The sequence below is a fragment of the Oryx dammah genome, unplaced genomic scaffold (assembly GCF_014754425.2).
Source record: "Oryx dammah isolate SB20612 unplaced genomic scaffold, SCBI_Odam_1.1 HiC_scaffold_12, whole genome shotgun sequence".
Lineage (NCBI taxonomy): Eukaryota > Metazoa > Chordata > Mammalia > Artiodactyla > Bovidae > Oryx > Oryx dammah.
The window spans coordinates 62,275,664-62,302,728 of record NW_024070196.1 but is presented as its reverse complement, the minus strand read 5'-3'; the positions used below and the strand labels follow the sequence as shown (position 1 = coordinate 62,302,728).

At 51.4% G+C, this 27,065-nt stretch overlaps 2 protein-coding genes across 2 annotated transcripts in view; both read right to left on the bottom strand.

Annotated features, from left to right (window-relative positions):
• Positions 1-1,244: 1,244 nt before the first annotated feature.
• ACADS (acyl-CoA dehydrogenase short chain) lies at positions 1,245-21,007 on the bottom strand. Its single transcript, XM_040250889.1, has 10 exons — positions 20,679-21,007; positions 19,227-19,390; positions 4,152-4,301; positions 3,831-3,942; positions 3,329-3,480; positions 2,916-3,086; positions 2,696-2,833; positions 2,425-2,520; positions 2,171-2,227; positions 1,245-1,996 (listed from the first exon to the last, which is right to left on the bottom strand). Exons 1-10 carry the CDS (start codon positions 20,986-20,988, stop codon positions 1,844-1,846), a joined length of 1,503 nt encoding a protein of 500 aa, XP_040106823.1. The 5' UTR covers positions 20,989-21,007; the 3' UTR covers positions 1,245-1,843.
• Positions 1,245-27,065, bottom strand: part of UNC119B (unc-119 lipid binding chaperone B) — a 32,939-nt gene continuing 7,118 nt past the window's right edge. The window contains exons 5-12 of the mRNA XM_040250890.1: positions 20,679-26,348; positions 19,227-19,390; positions 4,152-4,301; positions 3,831-3,942; positions 2,916-3,480; positions 2,696-2,833; positions 2,171-2,520; positions 1,245-1,996 (exon numbers count right to left, since the gene is read on the bottom strand). Coding sequence (XP_040106824.1) covers positions 26,236-26,348 — 113 coding nt within the window. The 3' untranslated portion in view covers positions 1,245-1,996; positions 2,171-2,520; positions 2,696-2,833; ... (3 more) ...; positions 19,227-19,390; positions 20,679-26,235. The remainder of the gene's footprint in view (positions 1,997-2,170; positions 2,521-2,695; positions 2,834-2,915; positions 3,481-3,830; positions 3,943-4,151; positions 4,302-19,226; positions 19,391-20,678; positions 26,349-27,065) is intronic.

Sequence of the window (27,065 nt, the reverse complement as noted above, 5' to 3'; positions counted from 1 at the left end):
TTGGGCCCCCTCTGTTCCCCTGTGAACCTCAAAGCCCCTTCATCCTCCACCACTGCCTGGCGGAAAGGCTCAGAGACCGCCTCAACCTCATGCCTGTCCCCACACCCTCACCCGGGCCAGGAGCCAGGGCTGCCTTGTTGGAGGCGTCGTGGTGCCATCTGGACGCCTGTGGTGCCCCAGTCACTGAGAAATACCGTCCTTCCCCAGCCTCCCAAGTGGCTCAACCGTGGCTGCTCCGGGTCAGGAGCCCTGAATCCCAGGCTGCTCCCCGCACCTTCAGCTTGCACCCCAACCCAGGGTCCCACAGAGGGGTGCGCTGGCCGCTTACCTGGAGTAGGAGGAGGCGGAGCTCCGCAGACGCCGAGGCGGCAGCGAAGCGGTGCGTGCGCTCCTGGCGGCCGCGTCCGTGCGCCTGGGCATCTCGGGATCCCGGGATCCCGCACCTGTTACCACTCACGCCTCTCCCGCCTGCGCAGTGGGGGAAACACGCCGCCGCCGCTGCGCCTCCCGGTCCCGCACGGCCAGGCTCCTCCATCCCGCGCACTTGGACCAGGTGCCCCGCCCCCAAGGAACGTGTGCCCAGAGAGCCACGGCTCGGGCGCTGCCGGAGGGTCAAAAGCAAGGCCGGCCCTGGGCGCCCGGGGTCCGCGGGCTGGAGGCGGCCTCCCAAACCTGCACGGAGTCCGCGCGCGGCGACGGCCCGCGTGGTTGGGCGCCCACTGCACGGTGGCTCCAAATGGATCACGTCCCCGTTCCCTCTGCCCTCCAGAGACCTCAAGTCTACGTCTCAACCCTTCCCGCTCGGCGGCGGCGGGCTGTCCCCACCTCCTCTGAAGCTCTCTCTGTGGGCTCTTCTCACGCCCACCCCATCCCCCTTTTCCGTCTTCTCCAGCAGCTCCACTCTCTTCTCTGCCTTGGGCCACAGCAGTGATGGTCGCGTGCTCCCCCCGACCCCCGCAGAGGCTCTTCCGTTCCAACGCCAGCCCCGCAGCACCGGGACTGAAAACCCAATTCTCCTAAAACCCGTTTCCTTGCTGAGTTTACGATTAATCTCTCTCTCCAAAACTTTGCGCTTCCCTAGTGGCTCAGACGGTAATGAATCCGCCTGCAATGCAGGAGTCCCTGGTTCGATTCAGCCGCCGCCGCCTCCCCCGCCCGCCCCCCACACACGGTGGGGGTTTGTAGAGGGCAGGCTAAAGGACCGTCGTTCCTTCCCCAGCAGTACTCAGGCAAAGACACACGGGTCAGGGGACAGGTATGCTTTATTGCTCGGTTCCCACATATAATTGTCCCAAAGCACAAGTCAGACCCCTCACCTGTACTCATTTATACTTTACAAAGGTTATCGGTGCGCAGGAAGGCTTCCATAACGACCCAGCCCCAAGGCAGTGGGGGCCTCAGAGAACACAACTTCTGCCTCGAGATGTGGTAGTTCGGGCCTCCACCCCACTCCTCCAGACCCTGATCTCAGAGGAAACGGCAGACGCCGGGTCTCCTGCTCAGCGCCAGGACCCACAGGACAGAACCGGGGAGTCGCCGGGGGCATCATTTCTCCCTTCCCACGGGCCAGCCCCCAGATGAAGAAAATAAGGCACGGTCAACGGTGGAGAGGGAACAAAGTCAAGAAACTGAGCTGGAGATGGGCGTCCTCAGGCCAGGTCGCAGCCCCGCCTCCGCTTCCTCCTAGGAAGCCGACTCCAGCGGGGACAGAGGTGACGCCGGCAGCAGGCCCACCCAGGAGGCTGGGCCTGGGGGTGGGAGGGGTCCTGGCAAGAGGGGGCGTGGCCCCGCCCCTCCTTCCGCCCCCTTTTCCAGGGTCCTCGGGCCAGCCTCCAAAGAGGGCTCAGCTCCGGTAGCTCTTGAGCAGGTGCCCGGCGACCACCAGCCTCTGGATCTCACTGGTGCCCTCATAAATCTCGGTGATGCGGGCGTCGCGGTAGTGCCGCTCGGCCGGCATCTCCGTCACGTAGCCCATGCCGCCCAGTATCTGCATGGCCTGACGGGGAACGCGAGGGCTCAGGAAAGGAAGACCAGCCCCCGCCCTCCCCAACTCGCGGGGGAGACAGGGCAGGACCATCCCCAGGGAAGGACCAGCGGGGAGGGAGCAGCAGCCGGCACACTCCCGCTTACCCAACCCTGGGGAGCTCACCCAGGCAGTGGGGACGCTCACCTGGTGGGTGATGGCAGTTGCGGCCTCCGATGCAGCCAGCTTGGCCATTGCCGCCTCCTAACCACAGAGGACGGTGGCGTCAGAAATTCTTAGCACCTGGCCTGTTCAACAGGGCGGGCCTGGGGAAGCCGCCCCTTGGAGCAATAAGCCCACAGGCGCAAGGAACCGGGACCCTGCCCAGACGGCTCCCTCAGGGCCTCTGCCGCCACGGACGCTCTGGCCTGGGCCCGGGGAGACCCCTGCCCCACTGGCACCTTGGTGAAAGGCTTCTTGTTGTCCTTCAGCATGGCAGCGCGCCAGGTCAGCAGCCGGGCACTCTCCAGGGCCAAGGCCATGTCCGCCAACTTGAACTGCAACAACCCAGACCCGCCCCACCGTCAGTGCTGGCCCGCCCTCCCCTATTCCTGAGGGGCAGGATGGAGGAGGGCGGAGGACAGGGCAGAGGCTGAAAGCTGTCCGGGAGGCAGAGAGGAAAGGCTGAAATCGCGTCCCTCTGGCATCCAGGCAAGGCTGCGCCTCTGTTACCTGGATGCCCTGCAGCTTGGTGAGGGGCGCCCCGAAAGCACTGCGGTTCTCGGCGTAGCTCACAGCACAGTCCAGGGCGGCCTGGGCGATGCCCAGGGCCTGGGAGGCGATGCCGATGCGGCCCATGTCCAGGGTTTGCTGTGAGGACCCACCTGTCAGGGGCCGGCCGTTCTCCAGGGCCTCACCCTAGGGACCCCCCGCCCCCCGCTGCCAGGCTCACCATGGCGATCTTGAAGCCCAGCCCCGGCTCCCCCAACAGGCTGTCCTTGGGGATGCGACAGTCCTCGAAGATGAGGTTGGCCGTGGACGAGGCCCGGATGCCCAGCTTGTCTTCCTTCTTCCCCAGCGTGAGCCCGGGTGTGGGCATAGGGACCAGGAAGGCACTGATGCCCTGGAGGCCACGACACGCCCCTCAGACGAACCACCCGAGACTCCCACTCGGCCCACCCCCCGCAATTTCCACCTCCCTCAGAACCTCGCTGTGACGCCCTCTGCTGGCTCCTCCGGGGACAGCGCCGCCCGGGGCCGGAAAGGATCGGCTGGCAAGAGCCCGAGAGCCCAAGCGGCTGTCAGACCAGAGATGTAGCTGGAGAAACTGAACGGCTCGCCGCCCCTCCCTTGCGGGCCCCCCACCTTGTTATACAAGGATCTGTCGGTGCTGGCGAAGACCACGACGGCCGAGGCCTCCCAGGCGTTGGTGATCCAGGCCTTGGTGCCACTCAGGACCCACGAGTCACCGTCTGCCCGCGCGGTGGTGGCCGCGGCCCCTGCATCACTGCCGTTCCCTGCCCCACACGCCGATTCAGAGTCCACCGCTGCCAGCTTGCCCGGGACCCAAGCTCACACCTCCCACACCAAGCACCCCGCAACCCCGCCAAGCAACACCCCCATTCCACACTCCCACCCCCACCCCACCCCCAACCCCCGCAGCTGATGAGCCAGACCCAGGCACAGGGAATCAGGGTCTGGCTCCTGAGAGAAGGGGCTGGAGGGCCACACCAGCTCCCTCTCTAGAGGTGGGGGAACGTGGCACCTGGCTGTCTCCAAGCCAAAGGGACCACGGGGTGTAGGTCCTTCCCATCACAGGCAGGGTGGGCCCCAGGCGGGGCGGGTGAGCACGGTCCCAGGGTGGTACCTGGTTCACTGAGGGCGAAGCAGCCGATTTTCTCGCCACTAGTGAAGGGAGTGACCCACCGCTGCTTCTGCTCGTTGGTGCCGAACTTCAAGATGGGCCCTAAGTAGAGGGACTGGGGGACAGTGTGGGGAGGTCGTCGCAGGCCCCAGCACACCCGCATACCCGCCCCAGGCCTCCTCTCTCCAGAGGCCCCATGCAAAGGGCCAGGACTAGTGGCGGTCAAGGGCGGGGAGCCAAGGGGGGGCTGTGCCTGGACGCGGGGCCATCTGGAGCCTCCCTCCCCCTCTGCCTGTGTGTCCGAGGCCCAAGCGGGACACTCACGTTGTTGACACTCATGATGACTCCCGTGGAGGCGCAGCCCCGGCTGATCTCCTCCATGGCGATGGAGTAGGCCAGGTAATCGAGGCCGGCTCCGCTGAGCTCCTCGGGCACGTCCATGGCCATGAGCCCCAGCTCGCCCATCTTCTTCACCTGGCCCCAGGGAAGGATGTCAAGGGCAGCTCCTGGGAGACGGGCGTAGGGTGGGGCCACAGGGCCCATCCTCTCCAACCCCAACCTACCTGCCCTCAGGCTGGTGCCCATAGAAACTCAGGTCATGTGACCCTAACCACCCACCCCGGAACCCCCAAGGCTGGATCTGTATGACAGCCCTGTTGTCTCAGGCAGTCCTGTCGCCATACTCGGCCCTCACTCATCTCTGTGTCTACAGCCACAACCAGTGAGCACGCAGAAGGCAGAAGAAGGCTTCAGGGCCTCCGAGGTGAAGGAGCAGTGCCACACAGACCTTTCAGCCCCTCATGCTCACCACAGAGCCTGTCCTCCCCACCACAGGGCCTTTGCACATGCTCTTCCTGTCAGTGATGCCCTGTATTAACTGGCTGTTAACTCCTCCCGCCTAGGGGTCTCAGCTCAGGCATCACTTCTGCTGGGTGGCCATCTCGGACCTCACTGAGTCAAATCCTCTAATCACACACTCCCGCAGGACCTGTAACCACACCTCTTCATGTGCTTGTTCTGATTACGGTCTCTCTCCCTGACCACAAGGGCAGAGATGGTGCAGTTTTGCCCACTGCTGTATTCTAGTGCCAGTGAAAGACTCGATAAAAGGGAAGAGCCTGGAATGTTTGACTTGGAATCCAGGAGTGGCTGGGGTTAATGATCAAGTGCCTTTTACATGCTCAGCGCTGGAAAGCACTTCATGTGTATTCTCGGTCGAGTCTCTCTGAAGCTTGAAGCTTTGCTGAGTCAACCTCATGTCACAGGTGAGGAAGCCGGAGCTCAAGGAGGTGGAGCGCTTTGCACAGGGTGGACCTTGTAAATGGTGGGATGAGACTGAAACCCAGCACTGACTCCAGGACTACAACCAGCTCAGTCTGCACAAGGTGAGTGATCCGTGTACAGAGTTTAAAAAAGAAAGTCTTATTGACCGCTTGCCAGGAGCCAGCATGGGAGATCCCACCCATGGCAAAGGTCATGAGGAAGAGCCCTGATGGGCAAAGGCGGGTCAGGACTCAAGGGACTCCCCGACCCCACCCCCCGACCCCAACAAGGTCATGCAGGCAAGGTGGATCAAGAACTCAAGGGGTCCCTTATCTCTGCTCAAGCATCTACCCCCAAAACCAAAATCTGTCTGTTATACTACACTCTTCTGACATTAACAGGGGCTATCCCCGACCACCTTTCTCTGGAAAATTAACTTAGAGCTCCAGTTAATAGTCTCCTGCATATAAAAGGAGTGTCTCAGGTCAAACCTCTCTGCTGGCAGACTAGCTTGTGTAAGAGGATTATCCACACTCTTGCTACTACGTACATGATTGTTTCAGTTCAGTTCAGTTCAGTTCAGTCACTCAGTCATGTCCGACTCTTTGCGACCCCATGAATCGCAGCACGCCAGGCCTCCCTGTCCATCACCAACTCCCGGAGTTCACTCAGAGTCACGTCCATCGAGTCTGTGATGCCATCCAGCCATCTCATCCTCTGTCGTCCCCTTCTCCTCCTGCCCCCAATCCCTCCCAGCATCAAGGTCTTTCCCAATGAGTCAACTCTTCGCATGAGGTGGCCAAAGTACTGGAGCTTCAGCTTTAGCATCATTCCTTCCAAAGCAATCCCAGGGTTGATCTCCTTCAGAATGGACTGGTTGGATCTCCTTGCAGTCCAAGGGACTCTCAAGAGTCTTCTCCAACACCACACTTCAAAAGCATCAATTCTTCGGCGCTCAGCCTTCTTCACAGTCCAACTCTCACATCCATACATGACCACAGGAAAAACCATAACCTTGACTAGACGGACCTTAGTCGGCAAAGTAACGTCTCTGCTTTTGAATATACTATCTAGGTTGGTCATAACTTTTCTTCCAAGGAGTAAGTGTCTTTTAATTTCATGGCTGCAATCACCATCTGCAGTGATTTTGGAGCCCAAAAAAATAAAGTCTGACACTGTTTCCACTGTTTCCCCATCTATTTCCCATGAAGTGATGGGACCGGATGCCATGATCTTCATTTTCTGAATGTTGAGCTTTAAGCCAACTTTTTGGCTCTCCTCTTTCACTTTCATCAAGAGGCTTTTTAGCTCCTCTTCAGTTTCTGCCAAAGGGTGGTGTCATCTGCATATCTGAGGTTATTGATATTTCTCCCGGCAATCTTGATTTCAGCTTGTGTTTCTTCCAGTCCAGCGTTTCTCATGATGTACTCTGCATGTAAGTTAAATAAGCAGGGTGACGATATACAGCCTTGACGTACTCCTTTTCCTATTTGGAACCAGTCTGTTATTCCATGTCCAGTTCTAACTGTTGCTTCCTGACCTGCATACAGATTTCTCAAGAGGCAGGTCAGGTGGTCTGGTATTCCCATCTCTTTCAGAATTTTCCACAGTTTCTTGTGATCCAACAGTCAAAGGCTTTGGCATAGTCAATAAAGCAGAAATAGATGTTTTTCTGGAACTCTCTTGCTTTTTCCATGATCCCGCGGATGTTGGCAATTTGATCTCTGGTTCCACTGCCTTTTCTAAAACCAGCTTGAACATCAGGGAGTTCATGGTTCACATATTGCTGAAACCTGGCTTGGAGAATTTTGAGATTGTTTACAGCCTCTCAACCATAAACAGCACAAAGAGTTTGGAGTATTTTGAAAGTCTTAGTTAGCACAGGGTTTTTCTAAAGATAAAAATCATGTTGGTGAAGGGTTTCATTGCTGAGTTAATGATTGCCACCAGGCCTCCATATCCTTAGGCACCTGGGAGTATGTTAATCAATGTAATTGGAATGTAGAAAAAGAAATACAGTAGTTTTGATGTTAGCAATACTAGACTTTTGAGTTAATGAATTTTCTCTTTGTTATAAATCATTGTACTCCTCTTTCTTTGTTATAAATCATTGTGTCCTTGCTATGTAAGAATGTAACTTTATCACTATCTTAAGACTAAGTAGACCTTAAGGGAAAACAAGTTTTCTGATTGACTAACCTTTATCAATCCCTGGGATTTCTTTGGAGGGAATGATGCTAAAGCTGAAACTCCAGCACTTTGGCCACCTCACGTGAAGAGTTGACTCATTGGAAAAGACTTTGATGCTGGGAGGGATTGGGGCAGGAGAAGAAGGGGACGACCGAGAATGAGATGGCTGGATGGCATCACTGACTCAATGGACGCAAGTCTGAGTGAACTCCGGGATTTGGTGATGGACAGGGAGGCCTGGCGTGCTGCGATTCATGGGGTCACAAAGAGTCGGACACGACTGAGCGACTGAACTGAACTGAACTGAACATTTATCAATAGAAAGATGGGGCCATAAGATGTTAATCGGTCTCCAGACCAGAAGATATTGTAAACAAACGTAAGACCCTTGTAAGAACAAAGATATGCAAAGAACACTGTCTTTAGATAAGGGTCAGAGCAGCTGACCCTGTGTGACTCAGTTTCTTACATTTATCTCTATGTACAACTAAAAGTATAAAAGCAGACCTGGAAAATAAAGAAACGGACCAGTTCGTGGAAGACTGGTTTCCCCCGTGTCGTCTTTTCTCGCTCTCTTCTTTTCTGGCTGAATTTCCATCTGGAGCGGAGGCTCACCAGGCCTACTAATTTTGCCGGGGCTTCTAAGATCAGAACGGGGAGGCACTTTGTGTCTCCGCTCCTTCGGGAGACCGGGAAGACACCTGTGGCCTACGTAGGTGGTGCAAACTCCTTGTCTCAGAGTTTTATTGGTTCTCCGCATAAACCAAGTTATTCAGCCTCTTTTCTCCACTAATTTTCCTACTACACTATTCTTTTCTAATCTCTCTCCATATCTTTAATTAATCAGTTCTCCTCTAGACGCCAACTCCGTCCCCGCTTCGAATTACCCTGGATCCACCGGGGCTGGACCCCGGCAACCGCTAGTTGATCTACAATGTTGTGTGAATTTTCTGCTGTATCGCAAAGTAACTCTGCTATACAGATTCTTTTTCATATTCTTTTCCATATGGTTTACTGCAGGATATTGAATATAGTTCCATGTGCTGTACAGAGGGCCTTGCTGTTTATCCATCCTGTATACAAGAGTTTGCACCTGCTAATCCCAAACTCCCAATTCATCCGTCCCTCACCCCCTTCTCCTTGGCAACTACACGTCTGTTCTCCCTGTCTTTGAGTCTGTTTCTGTTCCGTATTAATAGATAGGTTCAATTTGTGATGTATTTTAGGTAACACATGTAAGTGATATCACATGGTATTTGTCTTTCTCTTTGACTTACTTCACTTCGTATGATAACCTCTAGGGCCACCACGATATGGCAAGTGACATTATTTCATCCTTGTTCATGGCTGAGTAATATTCCACCGTATGTACGTGCCACATGTTCCTTATCCGTTCATCTGCCCGTGGACAGGTTGTTTGCATGTCTTGGCTATTGTGCACAGTGCTGCTATGAACACAGGGGTCCACGTTATCTTTTCAAATTATAGCTTTGTCTGGATAAATGCCCAGTACTGGGACTGCTGGACCACACGGTGACTCTATCTTCAGTTTTCTGAGGAGCCTCCCTACTGTTATCCACTGCACCAGTTTACATTCCCACCAACAGCATAGGAGGGTTCCCTTTTTTCCACACCCTCTCCAGCATTTATTAGGCCAGGCAGTGATTCTCCCTGGGGCCTGCCCAAAGGCCTGCCCACACCTTGATCAGAGCCCAGAGAGACGAGCTTTGGATTTCTGCCCTCCAGGAACGGTCAGGTACTAACTGTGCACTGCCTTGCCACTGCTTCTGGGGCCTGGTGCTGCAACAGCAATAGGAAGCTAGTACACAGTGACGAATAGGATTCAGAGCCACCAGGGACGTGGCATTTCCAGAGTCACTAAAAAAAAAAAATTCTGTGGACACCACACACCTGGGGACAGCAGTGGGTGGCACGGCTCAGGAAGCTGGCGGGGATCGAGGAGTGGGTGAGGGTGGGAGGATCTGAGAGTCAATTTCTAGGTAAGCTGATAGGAAGTCAGGGGTCCCCAAGGAGGAAAGAGGGGTCTGGGGCTCTCAAAGAGGAGACAGGGGTCTGGAGTTCTCAAGGAGGAGAAAGGGACAAATTTTTTCCCCCCTATATTCCTTAGTCTTAGTCACATAAGATGTTTTTTTCTTTAACCTCAGAGCTGATAAAACAATTCAGCTTCAACTCTGTACTAAGGATTTTATATATAAAACAACAATGTATCCTGCTTGAGGACATGTTTCTCTTGTCCATGATCCTGTTCTCTTGAACATGATGTTTCTCAGTACTGTCTGACTCTTTGCGAACCCACGGAATGCAACATAGACTATATTATAGACTATATTACAGTCTGTGGAATTCTCCAGGTCAGAATACTGGAGTGGGTAGGCTTTCCGTTCTCCAAGGGATCTTCCCAACCCAGGGATGGAACCCAGCAGATTCTTTACCAGCTGAGCCACCAGGGAAACCCAAGAATACTGGAGTGGGTAGCCTATCCCTTCTCCAGTGGATCTTCCCAATCCAGGAATCGAACAGGGGTCTCCGGCAATGCAGGTAGATTCTTTACTAACAGAGCTATGAGGGAAGCCCAGGGATTACATATATAACAACAATGTATCCTGCTTGAGGACATGTTTCTCTTACTTGAGAACCTTCTGACTAATCCTGTTATCTTAAAATGTATATTATGGGGGAGGGGGTCTAATAAAATCTTTCTATTGTTAGTTCTAATTCTATCATCTTAAAACGTAAATTGTGGGAGTGGGTCTAGTAAGATCTTTACAACTGTGAGACATTCTTTTGATTTATTGTAATAAACAATTAAAAATATATATAGCTCCCTTGCTAAGACTAGCACTCTCCACCCCCTTCTGATGTCTATGTCAGAAGCTTCCTCTGTCCCTTTTCACTGTAATAAAACTTCTGCCACAAAAGAGCCCCGAGTGGTCAAGCCTGGTGTCTGGTCCTGAAGCTGAATCTTCTTGGGAGGTCACTGAATCCGACATGGTTCATTGCAAGTTACCAGATCAAGGAGTGGGTGAGGGTGGGAAGTAGAGTGCAGCTGAGGCGCTGTCTGTCTCTGAGCACAACCTGGGGACTTAGACCCCAGTGCCAGCGCCGGGGTGGCCTCAGAACAGAGCCCCTTTCGAGCCTACACTTATGGCCTCCGGCAAACCTATTCCAGTGTGAGGTAGTGGTTTACTGGGGAGGCCTGTGCTGGCTCACCAGCTAGAGCTGCATTCTACCAGGAGCCAGAAATATGCAGGGTCCCCAAGATTCATGCTCAGGCCCAAACAGGAACCTCACCGGAGGGCTTTCTCTGGCCAAACAGCAAAAGAAACTGAAGTAGAAAAAAAAAAAAAGCCCCATTTGTCTCACCCTACATGCACCATCCAGCTTCTCTAGGCATTGAGACACACACCCCCCTCTTTAGTCTCTCTCTCTCTCTCTGGTCCACGACCGTGGGATAAGTGACACATTAGCCCACCACACCAAGAAGACTCCATTTCACCCCAGGAGACAGAAGGGGAACCGAAATTCCCAGGTGGAGTACAGGCAGGACAAGGACAACCCCGTTTTCCTGTGATGGGTCGGGGCTCTCGCGCAGATGGTGACGCTGACACCCAGAGTCCGATGAGAAAGCCAGGGCCCCAGGCTCTCTGCCTCTCACCCCGCCCTCTAGTGCTCTCTGTACCAGAAGAGAAAGCTGCCGGAGTCCACAATGACTGCACCCACGTGGCGGCCTCACCAGCATGCTATTTCCCCCCAACCTTTCTCATTCTCAAGTGTATCTGGAGATTTCTGGCAATACGCCATGGCCAGCTGCAGGAACATTCCAGGGAAAATGTGGAGACAGAAAGGCAGTGGAGAGAAGAGACGGCGTGATCAAGAAGAAAGCGAAGACAAAATAAAAAGCAGCACACACATACACAAAAAGACCGTGTGTCCAGCTGCAGAAACCACTTCTGATCTCGGCATGTTTGATGGTAACTGGCTAACAGCAGCCAGTCTCCCTAATATTTTTGCCAATTTTGAGCGATCGCAAGGAGAGCCCCTCACAGACACTACCCACAGTGGTTACTCTCCATGCCTGTGTCTGTGAACCAGGAGTGTGGACCTGCAACCCTGACCAGGCCAAGCCTGCTGCTGCTGCTAAGTCACTTCAGTCGTGTCCGACTCTGTGTGACCCCATAGACGGCAGCCCACCAGGCTCCCCCATCCCTGGGATTTTCCAGGCAAGAACACTGGAGTGGGTTGCCATTTCCCTCTCCAATGCATGAAAGAGAAAAGTGAAAGTGAAGTCGCTCAGTCGTGTCCGACTGTTAGTGACCCCGTGGACTGCAGCCCACCAGGCTCCTCCGTCCATGGGATTTTCCAGGCAAGAGTACTGGAGTGGGGTGCCATTGCCTTCCAAACCCACAAGAGAGGGACTTCCCTGGCAGTCTAGTGGTTAAGACTCCCTATTTTCAACACAGGGGTTGTGGATTCAATTCCTGATTGAATTAAGGGTTCTCGGCACACACCGGCACAGAGTAGAAGCTGGGGAGGTGGCTCCCGTGGCCCTTTCCCATGAATAAAGCAACGGATCTTCAACAAGTAAGGAGACGTGATTCTCTAAAGGGAGTTACTTTGGACTCTCATGAGCATGAGGGTGTCAGAATTAAGGGTTCTCATGTGCTGCATACATTCTCAGTCACTAAGTTGTTTCCAACTCTTTTGTGACCCCATGGACTGTAGCCCACCAGGCTTCTCTGTGCATGGGATTTTCCTGGCAAGAAGACTGGAGTGGGTTGCCATTTCCTCCTCCAGGGCATCTTCCTGACCCAGGGATAGAACCCGCGACTCCTGCATTGCAGGCAGATTCTTTACCACTGAGTCACCTGGGAAGGCCCCAGTTGCATGGCCAAAAGTAAATAAATAAATATTTTAAATGCATGAAGTTTATTTAAAAACAAAAAACCAAAAACTCCCAAGAGAACATGTGAGAAAGAGAAAGACCCCTTTCTTAGCAGAGCAAGCCTTCAGCACCTCTGCCCTCATATGCGGGACCTGTTTTAGAGGGTGCTTCGTACAAAAATCAGTGCTTTTAAGTCACTTCTAAAGCTCACATTTCTAAAAAGTCAAATTCGTCCTGAGTTTGCCGATGCTCATGAGAGTCCAAACTAACTCCCTTTAGAGAATCACGTCTCCTTACTTGTTGAAGATCCGTTGCTTTATTCATGGGAAAGGGCCACGGGAGCCACCTCCCCAGCTTCTACGCTGTGCCGGTGTGTGCCGAGTGCTGGGACAGTAAGAACATTCATGATGACTTGACCAAAAAGTTCAAGTCCATAAATTCAGCAAACATCTGCTGAATGCCAAGCACTTACTTGGCAAGGAGGTGTTTCGCTGGGCCAGGAAGTAGGGGTTTGAACAAGCCTGGCCTTCAGGAAGGCAACCTTAGAAAATAACTGGGTCATAGGACACACACAGTAGCGTGATAAGCACACCCACAGAACCAGGGATTAGGAACAGAGAGTGACAAATTCTTGGTGGGAGAGGTGAAAGGTGATGCTATTCAGAGGACACCACCAGGGTGGCGTTAACAAGAATCTGTGCGTATGAATAAGAGCAAAAATGGAGTATGGTTCGAGAGGCTTCTATGTGGTACACTATCATCTGAGATTAGGGCAAGAGGAGGAAAAGCAGATTTTGCACCCAATACATTAAACTTACTCAATAAACATTCACTGAATGAAGGAAATGAAATTGGGTTCCGTTCTCTAGATATAAGCACGCACGTACAGGGATGTCCCTGGCGGTTGCGGTGGTTAGGACGTGGTGCTCGCACTGCAGGGGACTTGGGTTCGATCCCTAATTGGGGAACTAAGATCCTGCAGCCACACAGTGCGGCCAAAAATAAATAAATAGATAAAGATTCACATATACATTCTCAGGTTCCAGAGTCCAAAGTTGGTTTGGAAACACCATTCTATTTCTAATTTCCCTTTATTATATGATAGCGTTGTATATCCATAATCGTTCCTTTTTTTTCCCCCTGGGAGTTGTGGGGGGTAGGTTTTGGACACAGAAAGACCAAAGTTCAAACCTAGATTACAAAACCAGCCAAGTGAGCAGAGACTGGCGCTAGCCTTCCACCTCCTTCATGGCCTGTCCACCTCTCAGTTCTTCTCCCCTTGATTCTTCCTCAGGAAACCCACTTTTCCTGGGAGAAAAAATTATTCAGGAAAAAAAGTATTAGAAAACACTGACTAAGCATTTCCTGCAGGTTGGGGGGAGCACAGAGTCTACATCTGGCTCCTCCGACCCCAGCCCTGTGGCTTTATTGACAGAGAAATGAAATTCCTGGCTTCTGTTTCCTCATCCGAAAACTGGAGATCAGTGAAGAAACTGCCTGAGTGTTCTGTTGATGATTTAAGGGTAAGTACATGGAAATCACCAATTTAATGGACATGAATTTGAGCAAACTCCAGGAGGTAGTGGAGGACACAGGACCCTGGCGGGCTACAGTCTGTGGGGTCGCACAGAGTCAGACACGACTGAGCAACTGGACAACAACCTGGAATATGGTAACCCCCAAATGAGAGTTACTCCTGTTATTACTACTACTGTCATTTTAAAACACGACTGGTATTATTTTAAATTTTGCAACCTATCCTATTACCCCTGTGTCTACCATTTTGATCCTTCTGCTTGTTTAAGTCCTGGATTTCCTTCCGTAACTATAGCTGAGCACCACCCATAGTAACAGAGACAGTGAGAAAAACTGTGAGCCAATACGCTTTGATCCTCAGTGAAGGGACACCCTGGGCAACCGCTGCATCCCATCAGTGACCAAAATGAGAGCATCCAATCCATGTGAGGCAGTGGCAAGACCAGAGATCAGAAGATTTAGCACCATTTCTCCCCAAGCCCTAAAACCTCAGGCAGTTCTTACAACTGTTCCTTTATCCCCTGTTGCTGTTCAGTCTCTAAGCCTGCAGCAGGCCAGGCTTCCCTGTCCTTCACCATCTCCCAGAGCTTGCTCAAACTTATGTCCATTCAGTCGGTGATGCTATCCAAACATACCCTCTGTTGTCCCCTTGTCATCCTGCCCTCAATCTTTCCCAGCATCAGGGTCTTTTCTTTGGAGAAGGAAATGGCAACCCACTCCAGTGTTCTTGCCTGGAGAATCCCAGGGATGACAGAGCCTGTTGAGCTGCCGCCTAGGGGGTCGCACAGAGTCGGACATGAGTGAAGCGACTTAGCAGCAGCAGCAGGGTCTTTTCCAATGAGTCAGCTCTTTGCATCGGGTGACCAAAGCATTGGAGTTTCAGCATCACAGAATATTCAGGGTTGATTTTCTTTAGCATTGACTGGTTTGATCTCCTTGCAGTCCAAGGTACTCTCAAGAGTCTTCTCCAGCACAACACTTTGAAAGCATCAATTCTTGGGCAATCAGCCTTCTTTATGGTCTAACCCTCACATCTATACATGACTACTGGAAAAACCATAGCTTATATAAGGACTATACAGACCTTTGTAGGCAAAGTGATGTCTCTGCTTTTCAATACGCTGTCTAGATTTATCATAGCTTTTCTTCCAAGGAGCAAGCGTCTTTTAATTTCATGGCTGCAGTCACTATCCGCAGTGATTTTGGAGCCCAGGAAAAGAAAGTTTGTCACTGTTTCCATTGTTTCCCCATCTGTTTGCCATGACATGATGGAACTGGATGTCATGATCTTCGTTTTCTGAATGTTGAATTTTAAGCCAACTTTTTCACTCTCCTCTTTCACCTTCATCAAGCGGCTCTTTAGTTCCTCTTTGCCTTCTGTCATAAGGGGGTATCATCTGCATATCTGAGGTTACTGATATTTCTCCCAGCAATCTTGAATCCAGCTTGTGATTCATCCAGCCCAGTATTTCGCATGAGGTACTCTGCATATAAGTTGAATAAACAGGACGACAATATATAGCCTTGACGTACTCCTTTCCCAATTCTGACACAGTCTGTTGTTCCATATCCAATTCTAACTATCGCTTCTTGACCTCTGTACAGATTTCTCAGGAGGAAGGTCAGGTGGTCTGGTATTTCCATCTCTTTCAGAATTTTCCACAGTTTGTTGTGATCCACACAGTCAAAGGCTTTAGCATGGTCAATGAAGCAGAAGTAGATGTTTTTCTGGAACTCTTGTGCTTTTTCGATGATGCAGTGGATGTTGGCAGTTTGATCTCTGGTTCCTCTGCCTTTTCTAAATCCAGCTTGCACATTTCGAAGTTCTCGGTTCATGTACTGTTGAAGCCTAGCTTGAAGGGTTTTGAGCATTATCTTGCTCGCAAGTGAAATGAGTGCAACTGTGTGGTAGTTTGGACATTCTTTGGTATTGCCCCTCTTTGGGGTTGGAATAAAAACTGACCTTTTCCAGTCCTGTGGCCACTGCTGAGTTTTGCAAATTTGCTAGCATATTTAATGTAGCACTTTCACAGAATCATCTTTTAGGATCTGAAATGGCTCAGCTAGAATTCTGTCACCTCCACTAGCTTTGTTGGTAGTAATGCTTCCTAAGGCCCATTTGACTTTGCACGCCAGGACTTCTGGTTCTAGATGAGTGACCATACCATAGTGGTTATCTGGGTCATTAAGACCTTTTTTGTACAGTTCTTTTTCAGGTATGACCTAAATCAAATCCTTTATGATTATACAGTGGAAATGAGAAGTAGATTTAAGGGACTAGATCTGATAGACAGAGTGCCTGATGAACTATAGACAGAGGTTCGTGACACTGTACAGGATACAGGGATCAAGACCATCCCCATGGAAAAGAAATGCCAAAAAGCAAAATGGCTGTCTGAGGAGGCCTTACAAATAGCTGTGAAAAAAAGAGAAGCGAAAAGCAAAAGAGAAACGGAAAGATATAAGCATCTGAATGCAGAGTTCCAGAGAATAGCAAGGAGAGATAAGAAAGCCTTCCTCAGAAATAGAGGAAAAGAACAGAATAGGAAAGACTAGAGATCACTTCAAGAAAATTAGAGACACCAAGGGAACATTTCATGCAAAGATGGGCTCGATAAAGGACAGAATGTTATGGACCTAACAGAAGCAGCAGATATTAAGAAGAGGTGGCAAGAATACACAGAAGAACTGAACAAGAAAAGATCTTCATGACCCAGATAATCACAATGGTTTGATCACTCACCTAGAGCCAGACATCCTGGAATGTGAAGTCAAGTGGGCCTTAGAAAGCATCACTACGAACAAAGCTAGTGGAGGTGATGGAATTCCAGCTGAGCTATTTCAAATCCTGCAAGATGATGCTGTGAAAGTGCTGCACTCAATATGCCAGCAAATTTGGAAAACTCAGCAGTGGCCACAGGACTGGAAAAGGTCAGTTTTCATTCCAATCCCAAAGAAAGGCAATGCCAAAGAATGTTCAAACTACTGCACAATTGCACTCATCTCACATGCTAGTAAAGTAATCCTCAAAATTCTCCAAGCCAGGCTTCAGTAATACGTGAACCGTGAACTTCCAGATATTCAAGGTGGCTTTAGAAAAGGCAGAGGAACCAGAGGTCAAATTGCCAACATCTGCTGGATCATTGAAAAAGCAAGAGAGCTCCAGAAAAACATCTATTTCTGCTTTATTGACTATGCCAAAGTCTTTGACTGTGTGGATCACAATAAACTGTGGAAAATTCTGAAAGAGATGGGAATACTAGACCACCTGACCGGCCTCTTGAGAAACCTATATGCAGGTCAGGAAGCAACAGTTAGAACTGGACGTGGAACAATAGACTGGTTCCAAATAGGAAAAGGAGTACATAAAGGCTGTATATTGTCACCCTACTTATTTAACTTATATGCAGAGTACATCATGAGAAATGCTGGGCTGGAAGAAGCACAAGCTGAAATCAAGATTGCCGGGAGAAATATCAATAACCTCAGATATACAGATGACACCACCCTTATGGCAGAAAGTGAAGAGGAACTAAAAAGCCTCTTGATGAAAGTGAAAGAGGAGAGTGAAAAAGTTGGCTTAAAGCTCAACATTCAAAAAACGAAGATCATGGCATCTGGTCCCATCACTTCATGGGAAATAGATGGGGAAACAGTGGAAACAGTATCAGACTTTATTTTGGGGGGCTCCAAAATCACTGCAGATGGTGATTGCAGCCATGAAATTAAAAGACGCTTACTCCTTGGAAGGAAAGTTATGACCAACCTAGATAGCATATTCAAAAGCAGAGACATTACTTTGTCAACAAAGGTCCGTCTAGTCAAGGTTATGGTTTTTCCAGTGGTCATGTATGGATGTGAGAGTTGGACTGTGAAGAAAGCTGAGTGTCAAAGAATTGATGCTTTTGAATCGTGGTATTGGAGAAGATTCTTGAGAGTTCCTTGGACTGCAAGGAGATCCAACCAGTCCATTCTAAAGGAGATCAGTCCTGGGTGTTCATTGGAAGGACTGACGCTGAAGCTGAAACTCCAATACTTTGGCTACCTCATGCGAAGAGTTGACTCATTGGAAAAGACCCTGATGCTGGGAGGGATTGGGGACAGGAGGAAAAGGGGATGACAGAGGATGAGATGGCTGGATGGTTTCACTGACTCGATGGACATGAGTTTGGTTAAACTCTGGGAGTTGGTGATGGACAGGGAGGCCTGGCGTGCTGCAGTTCATGGGGTCGCAAAGAGTCGGTCACGACTGAGTGTCTGAACTGAACTGAACACTTGGAGTATGAATTCTAGCTCCACAGACTGGTAAGCCTTGGAAAATCACACCCCCTCTCTGTGCTTCAACTTTCTCAACTGTAATAAAAATAATAATAGTATTAATAGCTTCTGTTTTTCAAATGCACCATGAACTTAACATGCATGATCGCCTACAATCCTCACAACCATTCCAGGAAGCCAAATGGAGATTAGACCTGCAGCTGGGGATGACTAAATGCGATGAAGACAACTTCAAGGCTTACCACATAAAAGCTGTCCAGTTCATTTTGGTGCTCAGAATGCCACCCACCTACTCTCCTTTGAGCTCTTTGGATGTTATATCCACAGTCCAGGCACAGTGCCTGGTACACTGTGAACACACAGCACACACTAAGATAGGAAAACTGGCCCCAAGGCCGAAAAAGCATGTTAACAGCGATCACAAGTTCTGAATTCGAGCCTGACAGAATCGCTTTATCACAAGTCATCTCAACAATATCTACTAAGTGTTTACAATCACGTACCAGACAACTTGTTAAATCCCATGGGAGGGTACAGCAGAAGCGCTTGTCCTCACAGGAATGATACAGTGAGACAGGAAGGACAGGACCGCCTGGGATCTCAGCGGCCGGCAGAAGACAGACTTGAGTTGGAACCTTAGCTCTGTAACTCATTAGCTCCATGACCTTGGGCACATTATTTAAGCCTCTCATCAATCCGAGTTTCATCAACTACACAACAGGATACATAATAATGGCACCTTCATCTCATTGGACAGTTTTAAGAGACAGATAAGCTAGGCACTTCCCTAGTGGTCCAATGGTTAAGACTCCGAGCTGCCACCGAAGGGGGTGTGAGTTCGATCCCTGGTCAGGGAACTAAGATTCTGCATGATGCATGGTGCAGCCAAAAAAAAAAAAGAAAAGAAACAGGTGTGCTAACCCATCAGCACTTAGGAGAGTGCCAAGCACATGTCAGCATTTTATGTGTTAACTATTATCAACACAATGCCTGGTATACAGTAAGCATCACAATTATCCACCACGATTACTGTTATTCCAGAAGATATTATCCTGGCTACAGGCCTCATGCTGGAGAGTGGAAACCTCCAGGGCATTTTCTGGCTCCCTGGGTCACACACTCCGAGGGTTCCCTGGCTGCAGCGTCACTGCCTCTGGTTGTCACTGTCACCAGTTATCCTGGAGCAGAGGGAAGATCCCGTCACTGGGTGCTGAGCTTGGAACTCTCACCTGAGCTGCTGGGAAGCGATGCTCCTTGTCCACCTGGGCTGCGATGGGAAAGAGCTCCTTCTCGGCAAAGTCACGGCACGTCTGCCGCAGCATCTGGTGAGTCTCGGGCAGTTCAACAGACTGGTAGACAGTATGTAGGTGACGCCAGCCCCAAGGCCAGGGGGCTGCCAGAGAGAAAAGGAGTCAGTGGGAGGGGAATGCAAGAGGTCTCATGTAGTAATTAAAATAATAACAGCGACCCACTTACTGGGTGGGCTTCCCTGGTGGCTCAGATGGTAAAGAAACTGCCGGCAGTACAGGAGACCCAAGTTCGACTCCTGAGTCAGGAAGATCCCCTGAAGAAGGGAATGATCACCCACTCCAGGATTCTCGCCTAGAAAATTCCATGGGCAGAGGAGCCTGGCAGGCTACCGTCCATGGGGTCACAGAGTTGGACACGACTGAGTGATGAACACTTTTTCACTTTTTCACTTTTTCACTTTTTTACTTACTGGGTGGTTCTCCACCACAGATGACTCGTGTCCCCCAGGGGGACATCTGGCAATGTCCGGAGACATTTTTGGTTGTCTCAACCAAAGGGTGGTAGGGAGTGGGTAGAGGCCAGGAATACTGCTAAACCTTGTACAGGACAGAACCCATGATAAAGAACTAGGGGCCCAAAATGTCATTAACACTGCTGTTGAGAATAGAACGGAATGTTCACCGTGCTTGCTGAATACTTTGTACAACAGTCCTACTCAGTGGCCAGTATAACACCAGTGACAGTAAGAGCATAGCTCTGTGACCTCAGGCAAGGATCTTAACTTCACCGGTTTCTCTAAATGTGGAGGACAGCAGTGCTCTGCTCCTGGGCTAGAACCATGAAAACTAACCGGAGCACTTAGCACGTAACCCTAACCCTGCTGAGAGTAGCGACAGCTCTCAAAGAGGGTCCCCTTTATTATTATTCAGGGTGAGTGGGTCTTGACCAGGCAAAGGAAGCCCTGGCCACAGGTGCCACTGCTGCTACAGGGTAGAGAAATTAGAAGATGGGAAAGAGGCTACCAGTGAGCTCCTGTAATCTGCCAGGCACCTGTGTTTTAATCCTTGTAACAACTCTATGAGAACAGCAGTATTACTGTGGTCGTTTCACACAAGGGCCCAAGGTCACAGTCTGGGTTCAACCCCAGACCTGGCACCCTAGGAATGGCGTACCCTGAACCTCCTCCGAAGGTGCAATAAGTGAGGGGGTAAGGGTGGGGGCGGTGGTGCAGCGTGAGAAGCGGGCTGGGACTGGGGGTCGGGGCAGGGGCAACGCAGGCGCGAGGAGTAGCCTAACTGGGGCAAAGGCCTTGCGATCCGGAGGGGGCACCGCCCGTCTGCCCGCCCGCCCTGCCGCAGGGGTGAACCCGCTGCCCTGACCCACGCCCGCCCCGCCCGCCGCCCCACCGTGCGGGGTCGGAACGCACTCACCTCCGCGGACAAGGCCACAGGCCCGGGCGAGCAGCGTGGCAGCCATGGAGGACAGACAAGGCGGGCTGGTACTGGACTTCTTCCCGGCGACCTCCGGGCTGCAGCACGGTTCCGGGCCGCGAGGGGAGGGACCTGGCCTGTCAGGAGCCCCGCCCCTCGGATCTCGGGGGCGGGGCCGGCCGCGGGTGCCCCGCCTCAGCCCGCCACCCCCACCGCGGAGGTAATACAACTCTAGGGAAAGCCTCCGAAGCTGGTTCTGTTGCTCAGCCCTGCTCAGCCCGCTAAGTCGTATCCCAGTCTGCGACCCCATGAACTGAAGCCCGCCAGGCTTCCTTGTCCTTCACCATCTCCCGGAGTTTGCTCAAATTCATGTCCATTGATGGTGGTGCTGTCCAACCATCTCATCCTCTTTCGTCCCCTTCTCTTCCTGCCTTCAATCACCTTCAGGCTTTCCCGGCATCGGAGTCTTTTCCAATGAGTCGGCTCTTCTCATCAGGTGGCCAAAGTATTGGAGCTTCAGCTTCAGTCCTTGCGATGAATATTCAGGGTTGATTTCCTGGTTCTAGGCTAACCTTAAAACTCTTCAGGGGGCGAGCCTGCTGCTGCTGCTGTCACTTAAAATCCAGTTCCGTGATCTAAAAAACGCCACTTGGCCTTCCCCGGCCCCAAACCCACCCGCGCCCTCGCTGTCCCTGCTGAAGCCTCACAGTGCAGCTTTTCTCCAGGATCTCTAGCTGTTTCCTGCCTCAGGACCTTTGCAGTCACCATTCCCTCCGCTGGAAGACTCCTTCCCATCAACACCTCCAAGGAGGCCGGTGCTTCCCTTCACAAACTCTCCATCCCATTATTTCTGGCAGGTAGCACCTGAAATCTTATCAAGTCCCCTACTAGCCTGTGAGTGCCCGGGGCGGGGGCAAGGGTCTTATGCTGCTGCTCATTTCTTGGCATAAGGAGTTGGGGTGCTAGGAGGTTGTGAAGGTGGGGTGACACTGCTGCTTCCCTGTCCCTCTGTGGTCCAGCGTCTCACTCCCAATTGTGGAGCAGAGAACCACACCTACCCCTCCAACGGAAGCCTTGAATGCTGTGCCCTAATCTCCTGCATTTTGTCCTTAGTCAGGACCCCTTCACCCTGCGCCCCAAAATTACAGCGATTTCTCTTGCCTGACAAGCCTCTTCCATGGGCCCAGGTGTGAGTCAGACTTTCACAGGCTCCAGGCACCACCCACCTGCACCCAGAAACCCAGTCCCTCCAGCTGCCATTCTTCCATTAACTCAGCCAGGCGTGTCTCCAGCACAGACTGAAACCAGATCTTGCTCTGATTTCTGAAGATCTATTAAAAGATGGCACAGTCTTTCATGTGTTTTTTTCCTTGAGTCACTAAGTCATGTCCAATTCTTTGCAACCCCATGGGCTGTGCCCACAAGGCTCCTCCACTATCTTCCAGAGTTTGCTCAAATTCATGTCCACTGAGCTGGTGCTTCTATATCACCTTGCATTTAGAAGAAATGAATTCAAAAGAAAGCCTCTAAACCGACAGTACATTTACTGTCCTTGGCAAATGAGGCTTCCATACCTTTTACCACTGCACCTGGGCACGAGCCCTGGGTAGAAGAAAAGGGGGAAGAGAAAGGGGAAATCAATGAGTGTTTGTAGGCAGAGGCCAACAGACCTTCAGGTGCCACAAACTGTCGAAACCAGAGTTATTTTTAACTTGCATTGTTTGTGACCTTAAACATGGATATGTTTCATATTAAAAATATGCATGTTTTCCAAAAAAGATAGGAATCAGAAGTTGGTTGCAAGGGGTTGGGTGGCGGGAGGGGAACTGGCTGCAGACACCAGGAACTTGAGGAAACTTTCTGAGGTGATGGAAATGTCCTTTATCATGACTGTGATCAGGTATCCATTTATCAAACTCATCAAACCATACTCTTAAATGAGGTATGGTTAAAACACACCTCAATAAACCTAACTTTAAAATATATATGCATTTTAAATTCTCAAACCATTTCATTAAAATGTAAAACAAAGACACATGAAACCTAAAGCACAATACTGTCCTAATCACTCTAGAAACCAGCGCTACCCATTAAACCAGTATTTACAGAAAGGCCACGTCAAGAAACTCAGAGCCCACCCCCACTCCATACCTACTCCCCCTGCAAACCAAGAGGCCCAGTCAGGAGACACGAGAGGGCACACATACTGTGAAAATCTTTCTTTTATTACTGTCTCTTGTGGCAAAATAACATTTTATACAAATAAGTCACCCAGTTTACTTTGGACACAAAGACAATACAAACTGGAATGAGGATCTTAGGTAAAAGGGAAAAGGAGGAAGGACAGATTTGGTAATTGACATTTCTTACATTCTGTGAAAAATAGATTTACAGGGGAAAAAAATAGACTTTCACAAGTTCAACGACTTTATGTGATCCTTTGTATACAACAAGGGGTAAATCCACCTCCATCAAATCCTTCTTGTGCCTAAGACGTTCCGTGACATGGAATGTGAGAAACAGGATCGACGCTTGGGTTCCTTCACTGGGTAGACTGGCACCCTCTGCATCAGGGGTCCTCACCCACAGACACCGAGTCTGTGCTGTAATTCTGAGACTGGTCCCCATTCCCCAAGCTGACATCATAGTGACAACGGCCACCAGGAAGTGACAACAGCCCCAGGAAGAAAGTGACTTTACAGCAAAAACTACGAGTACACTGGGAACACTAAGAGAACCAAGGGTGGCGAGACGCCAGTTGGCACACTGGACACCGCCTGTGAAGGCCGTTCCAGAAACGAGTCCCACTTCGACTGAAAAGACAAACTGAAGATCCCCCAGCTACTGCCACATCAAGACTCTTCAGTCTAAGGAGAGCTCCAAGACCCCCAAATCACTGCCCGTATTTGAGAATCGGGTGGTCCAGACTGTGAGTACCTTCAGGAAGTCCTGCAAAGCCCTGAATACTTGCATTCCCTGTGAGACAGCTAAGAGCTGATATATGAGGAGAGGATGACCTACTTTATCCCAGAACTTTTACTTATTTCCTGTTCACTCTTTAAAACATAGAATAAAATAAACCATGGTCTTCTCTGCAGAAGCTAAAAGGGCATCTCAGCCCAAAGGCGCCACAGGAAAAGAAAGGTACTCTCCCAGGAGCCCCAGGGCAGAAGGACAGGAGTGAGACAGAAGGAGGGGTGCAGGCAGCAGGCCCTCTGGCCACAGCTGGGTGAGCTGGTCTGCTGGGATGTGTTCCCTCCAGGAGCTGCCTCGCCAGGGCCAGGTCTGAACAAAGGGAGGGCGTGTCTCCCCGGGCAGGCAGTTTCTGTCCAACTGCCCCAGTGCCCACAGATAACTGCTGCCCACAGTCCAGACTTCTCAATGCCACGGCCTCCTGATTCAGCTTCTGATGAGTTCAGCTACTTTCAGAGAAAGTATAATTTCCAATTCTCTCCCCAGTTCGGGTACAGAAGGGTGAATTTCAGACTTATCCTAGTTAACATCCCAGAGGCTTCTCAAGGTTTCCTGAGTAGCTGGACACAAGAATCTGGAGTCCCAGGTACAGACAGCAGATCTTCAAGTGCAGAAGGGGACCAATCCCCATCCTGCCTCACAAGGGTCCCCAGTGAGACTAAGGCAAGTTCCTGGGAACAGGGTGCAGCACTCTTCAAGCCAGAACACTGGCCTCCTGCTGCCCTGCTCCCAGCAACTGCTAACACTGCAGGTGAGGGACCCCACGAGCCCACAGACGGGGTCTGCCTGGGACACGCTCTCCTGAGCAGAGCTCTGAGCAGCTCCAAACCATTTCCTAGATAATAATTAAACATCAAATAGTGGAAACGCTCCCGAGTGGGCTTGTCGCAGAGAGAAGGGGTTGTTCCAAAGCCCAATGAACACAGATCTGTTGAAGGTGCCCCGGTGAGAGAGAAGGTGAAGAGGCAGTGCCGACATCCGTCCGCTGAGGACGGGAGCGAGCCACGCCTAAGGCACCTGGATTTGCAGCCAACTCCAGTTCTGGGGCTCATTAGGTCTGGGGTGAGCAGCCTGCCCTGCAGGGAGCCCAGTTTCTTCCTCCCTCGGGGGCTGGGTGCAGGGCCAGCACCCAGGATGAACCAGGGTGCTCTCAGTGAGCAAGCTGCAGGCCTCTGGCACAGTCCAGACTGGCACAAAGTGCTGGACCAAAGTTCAAGGCCACTCACGCTCTAGAAACCAAACAGGGTGCAACATGGGGCAGCAAAAGGCTGGGTCCACCTGCGGCATAGTGCTGGCCCCCCTCTCCCGGCCCCGCCCAGCCTTTCTCCCCAACACCAGGGAGATGGCGCTCCTGCCAGAGGTACCACGTGCCTGGGCGCTTCCTTCTGCGACCCTCCTATGAACGCTGAGCCCTGGCCACAGCAACAATCTCACCAGAAGGGCAGGAGTTAGGCCTGAACACCTAAATCTGCCCACACATACAGCGGTAGGGAGCTGAGGCGGGGAGAGTCCGTCCAGTGAGGGCCTGAGGGAAGTGCAGAGAGACACGTTTTGGAGAACACATGTCTCTGCCAGGCTACCTCAGCCCATTTCCCCCTTTCCCAACACCGAGACCATTCCGACTAGCGGTCCACAGGACCAGAATCCGCCTTACTTAGGTGGGACCGGCCAGGATGGTTCCAGAGCAGCTTCAGTACAAAAGCAGAGGGGACAAGAGCCAGAGGAGCCACAGGAGCCTGATTGGTACTCAGAAAAGTCTAGCCACACATCACGTACTCTGGGAGCACCCCTGACATTTTATAAAACCTCCCCACAAGAAGCCTAGAAATAAAAAACCAAAACACAAGGCCTGTGTGGCCTCGAGCGACACTACAGTTGCCGGAGAGAAAACGGACACATTAGATTTCAGGAGAAACTCAAAAGGCAGGAGCTAGGAAAAGCAGAACAAGCTCATCTTCTGTCTGGAAGGAGAATGGGAAGGCACGGCCAGGCTGAAACCTCGGGGGTACCCCAAGAAGAGCAGCCAAGATACCGGAAGTCAGACAGGTAAGCGTCTCCCTAGGTTCGGCAGTCTTGCCCACCCCAACGCCCCAACTCGTGGCTCCATCCTCTGCTCCACTCCGTTCAAGGTCCTCTCCAGCAGGTTAAGGATGATGCTCAGGCTGAGGTCTGAGTGTGCTGATGGTGGCCCTGCAGGTGAGGGAGGAGTCTCAGCTTTGCAGAGGGCCCCTGAACCTACAGAAGAGCCTTCTCTCCCTGGTAGAGCTGTGCCTGCAGAGACCCAGGCTCGTCAGGACATCCTGAAGGAGCTGGGAAAATAAACTTTCTATCTGGATTCCAGAAGTCTTCTAAGTTTTACTACCTCTGCGACCTAAGGGGCAGGGGGAAAGGGAGGAAAAAATACGGGGGGAAAGAGACACAGCACTGCTTGGCACCTCTCTTGGAGCACAGGAAACTGCCACCCCAGCCTCGGCTTCCGGAGGCCACGTTCCAGATATGTGTCGACAGACAGCAGCTTCAACCACCTCCATGCGCCAGGACCTTGGGCCACAGCGAAGCACCTCCCCGTCTGCTCCGGCCGCTGCTACTGGCCCCCATTATAGGCATAGTCGGCCTTGTTGTGCATTATCAGCTTGTTGTCGACAAAGTAAAAGCTGTCAGAACGGGTCTCATAGGGATTTTCAATCATCAGACGAACTGCAAGTTAGAAGGGAAAAAATGCAAAGAGTTATGTGTGAGTCTGCCCTGTGGGCCAGGTGGGAAAAAACTCAGCATCCCCTCTAAATTCCCAGGTGGCGCAGTGGTAAAGAACCCGCCTGCCAATGCAGGAGACACAAGAGACGCAGGTCCGATCCCTGGGTCGGGAGGATTCCCTGGCGGAGGAAATGGCAACCCACTCCAGTGTTCTTGCCTAGGAAATCCCAGGGACAGAGGTGCCGGTGGGGCTACAGTCCACGGGGTCGCACAGAGTCGGGCATGACTGAGCACCCACACACAAAAACGCATAAACCAGCCCTTCCTGAAAGTGTGAGCATGTGCTATCAGAATAACGAGGTCAGAACAGAGGGAGCCAGGCCTGGAGAGCTGGGGAAACCTGGGGCCACAGAGGCCCCCAAACTGTGCGTGCCATCCGCTCCCACAGCAGGAGGCCACCAGCCTCCGACATTATTTAGCTCACATCCAGAGGACTGACCCCATCCTCTTTTAGCTTATTTGGTTTCAAGAAGAAAAAGTTAGATGGCTGGCCTTTGTTAAACAACTTGAAATGCTGTACCTAATCTTCTCTTGCAAGTATCAACATGTTCCAGCCCAGCTTTAAAAACGGGATCATGATGATAGCAGATGCAACTGACACCCTGCCCACTCCTCATCTGTCCTCACTTTACCTGTGAACAGCACTGCTGCACAAGCACA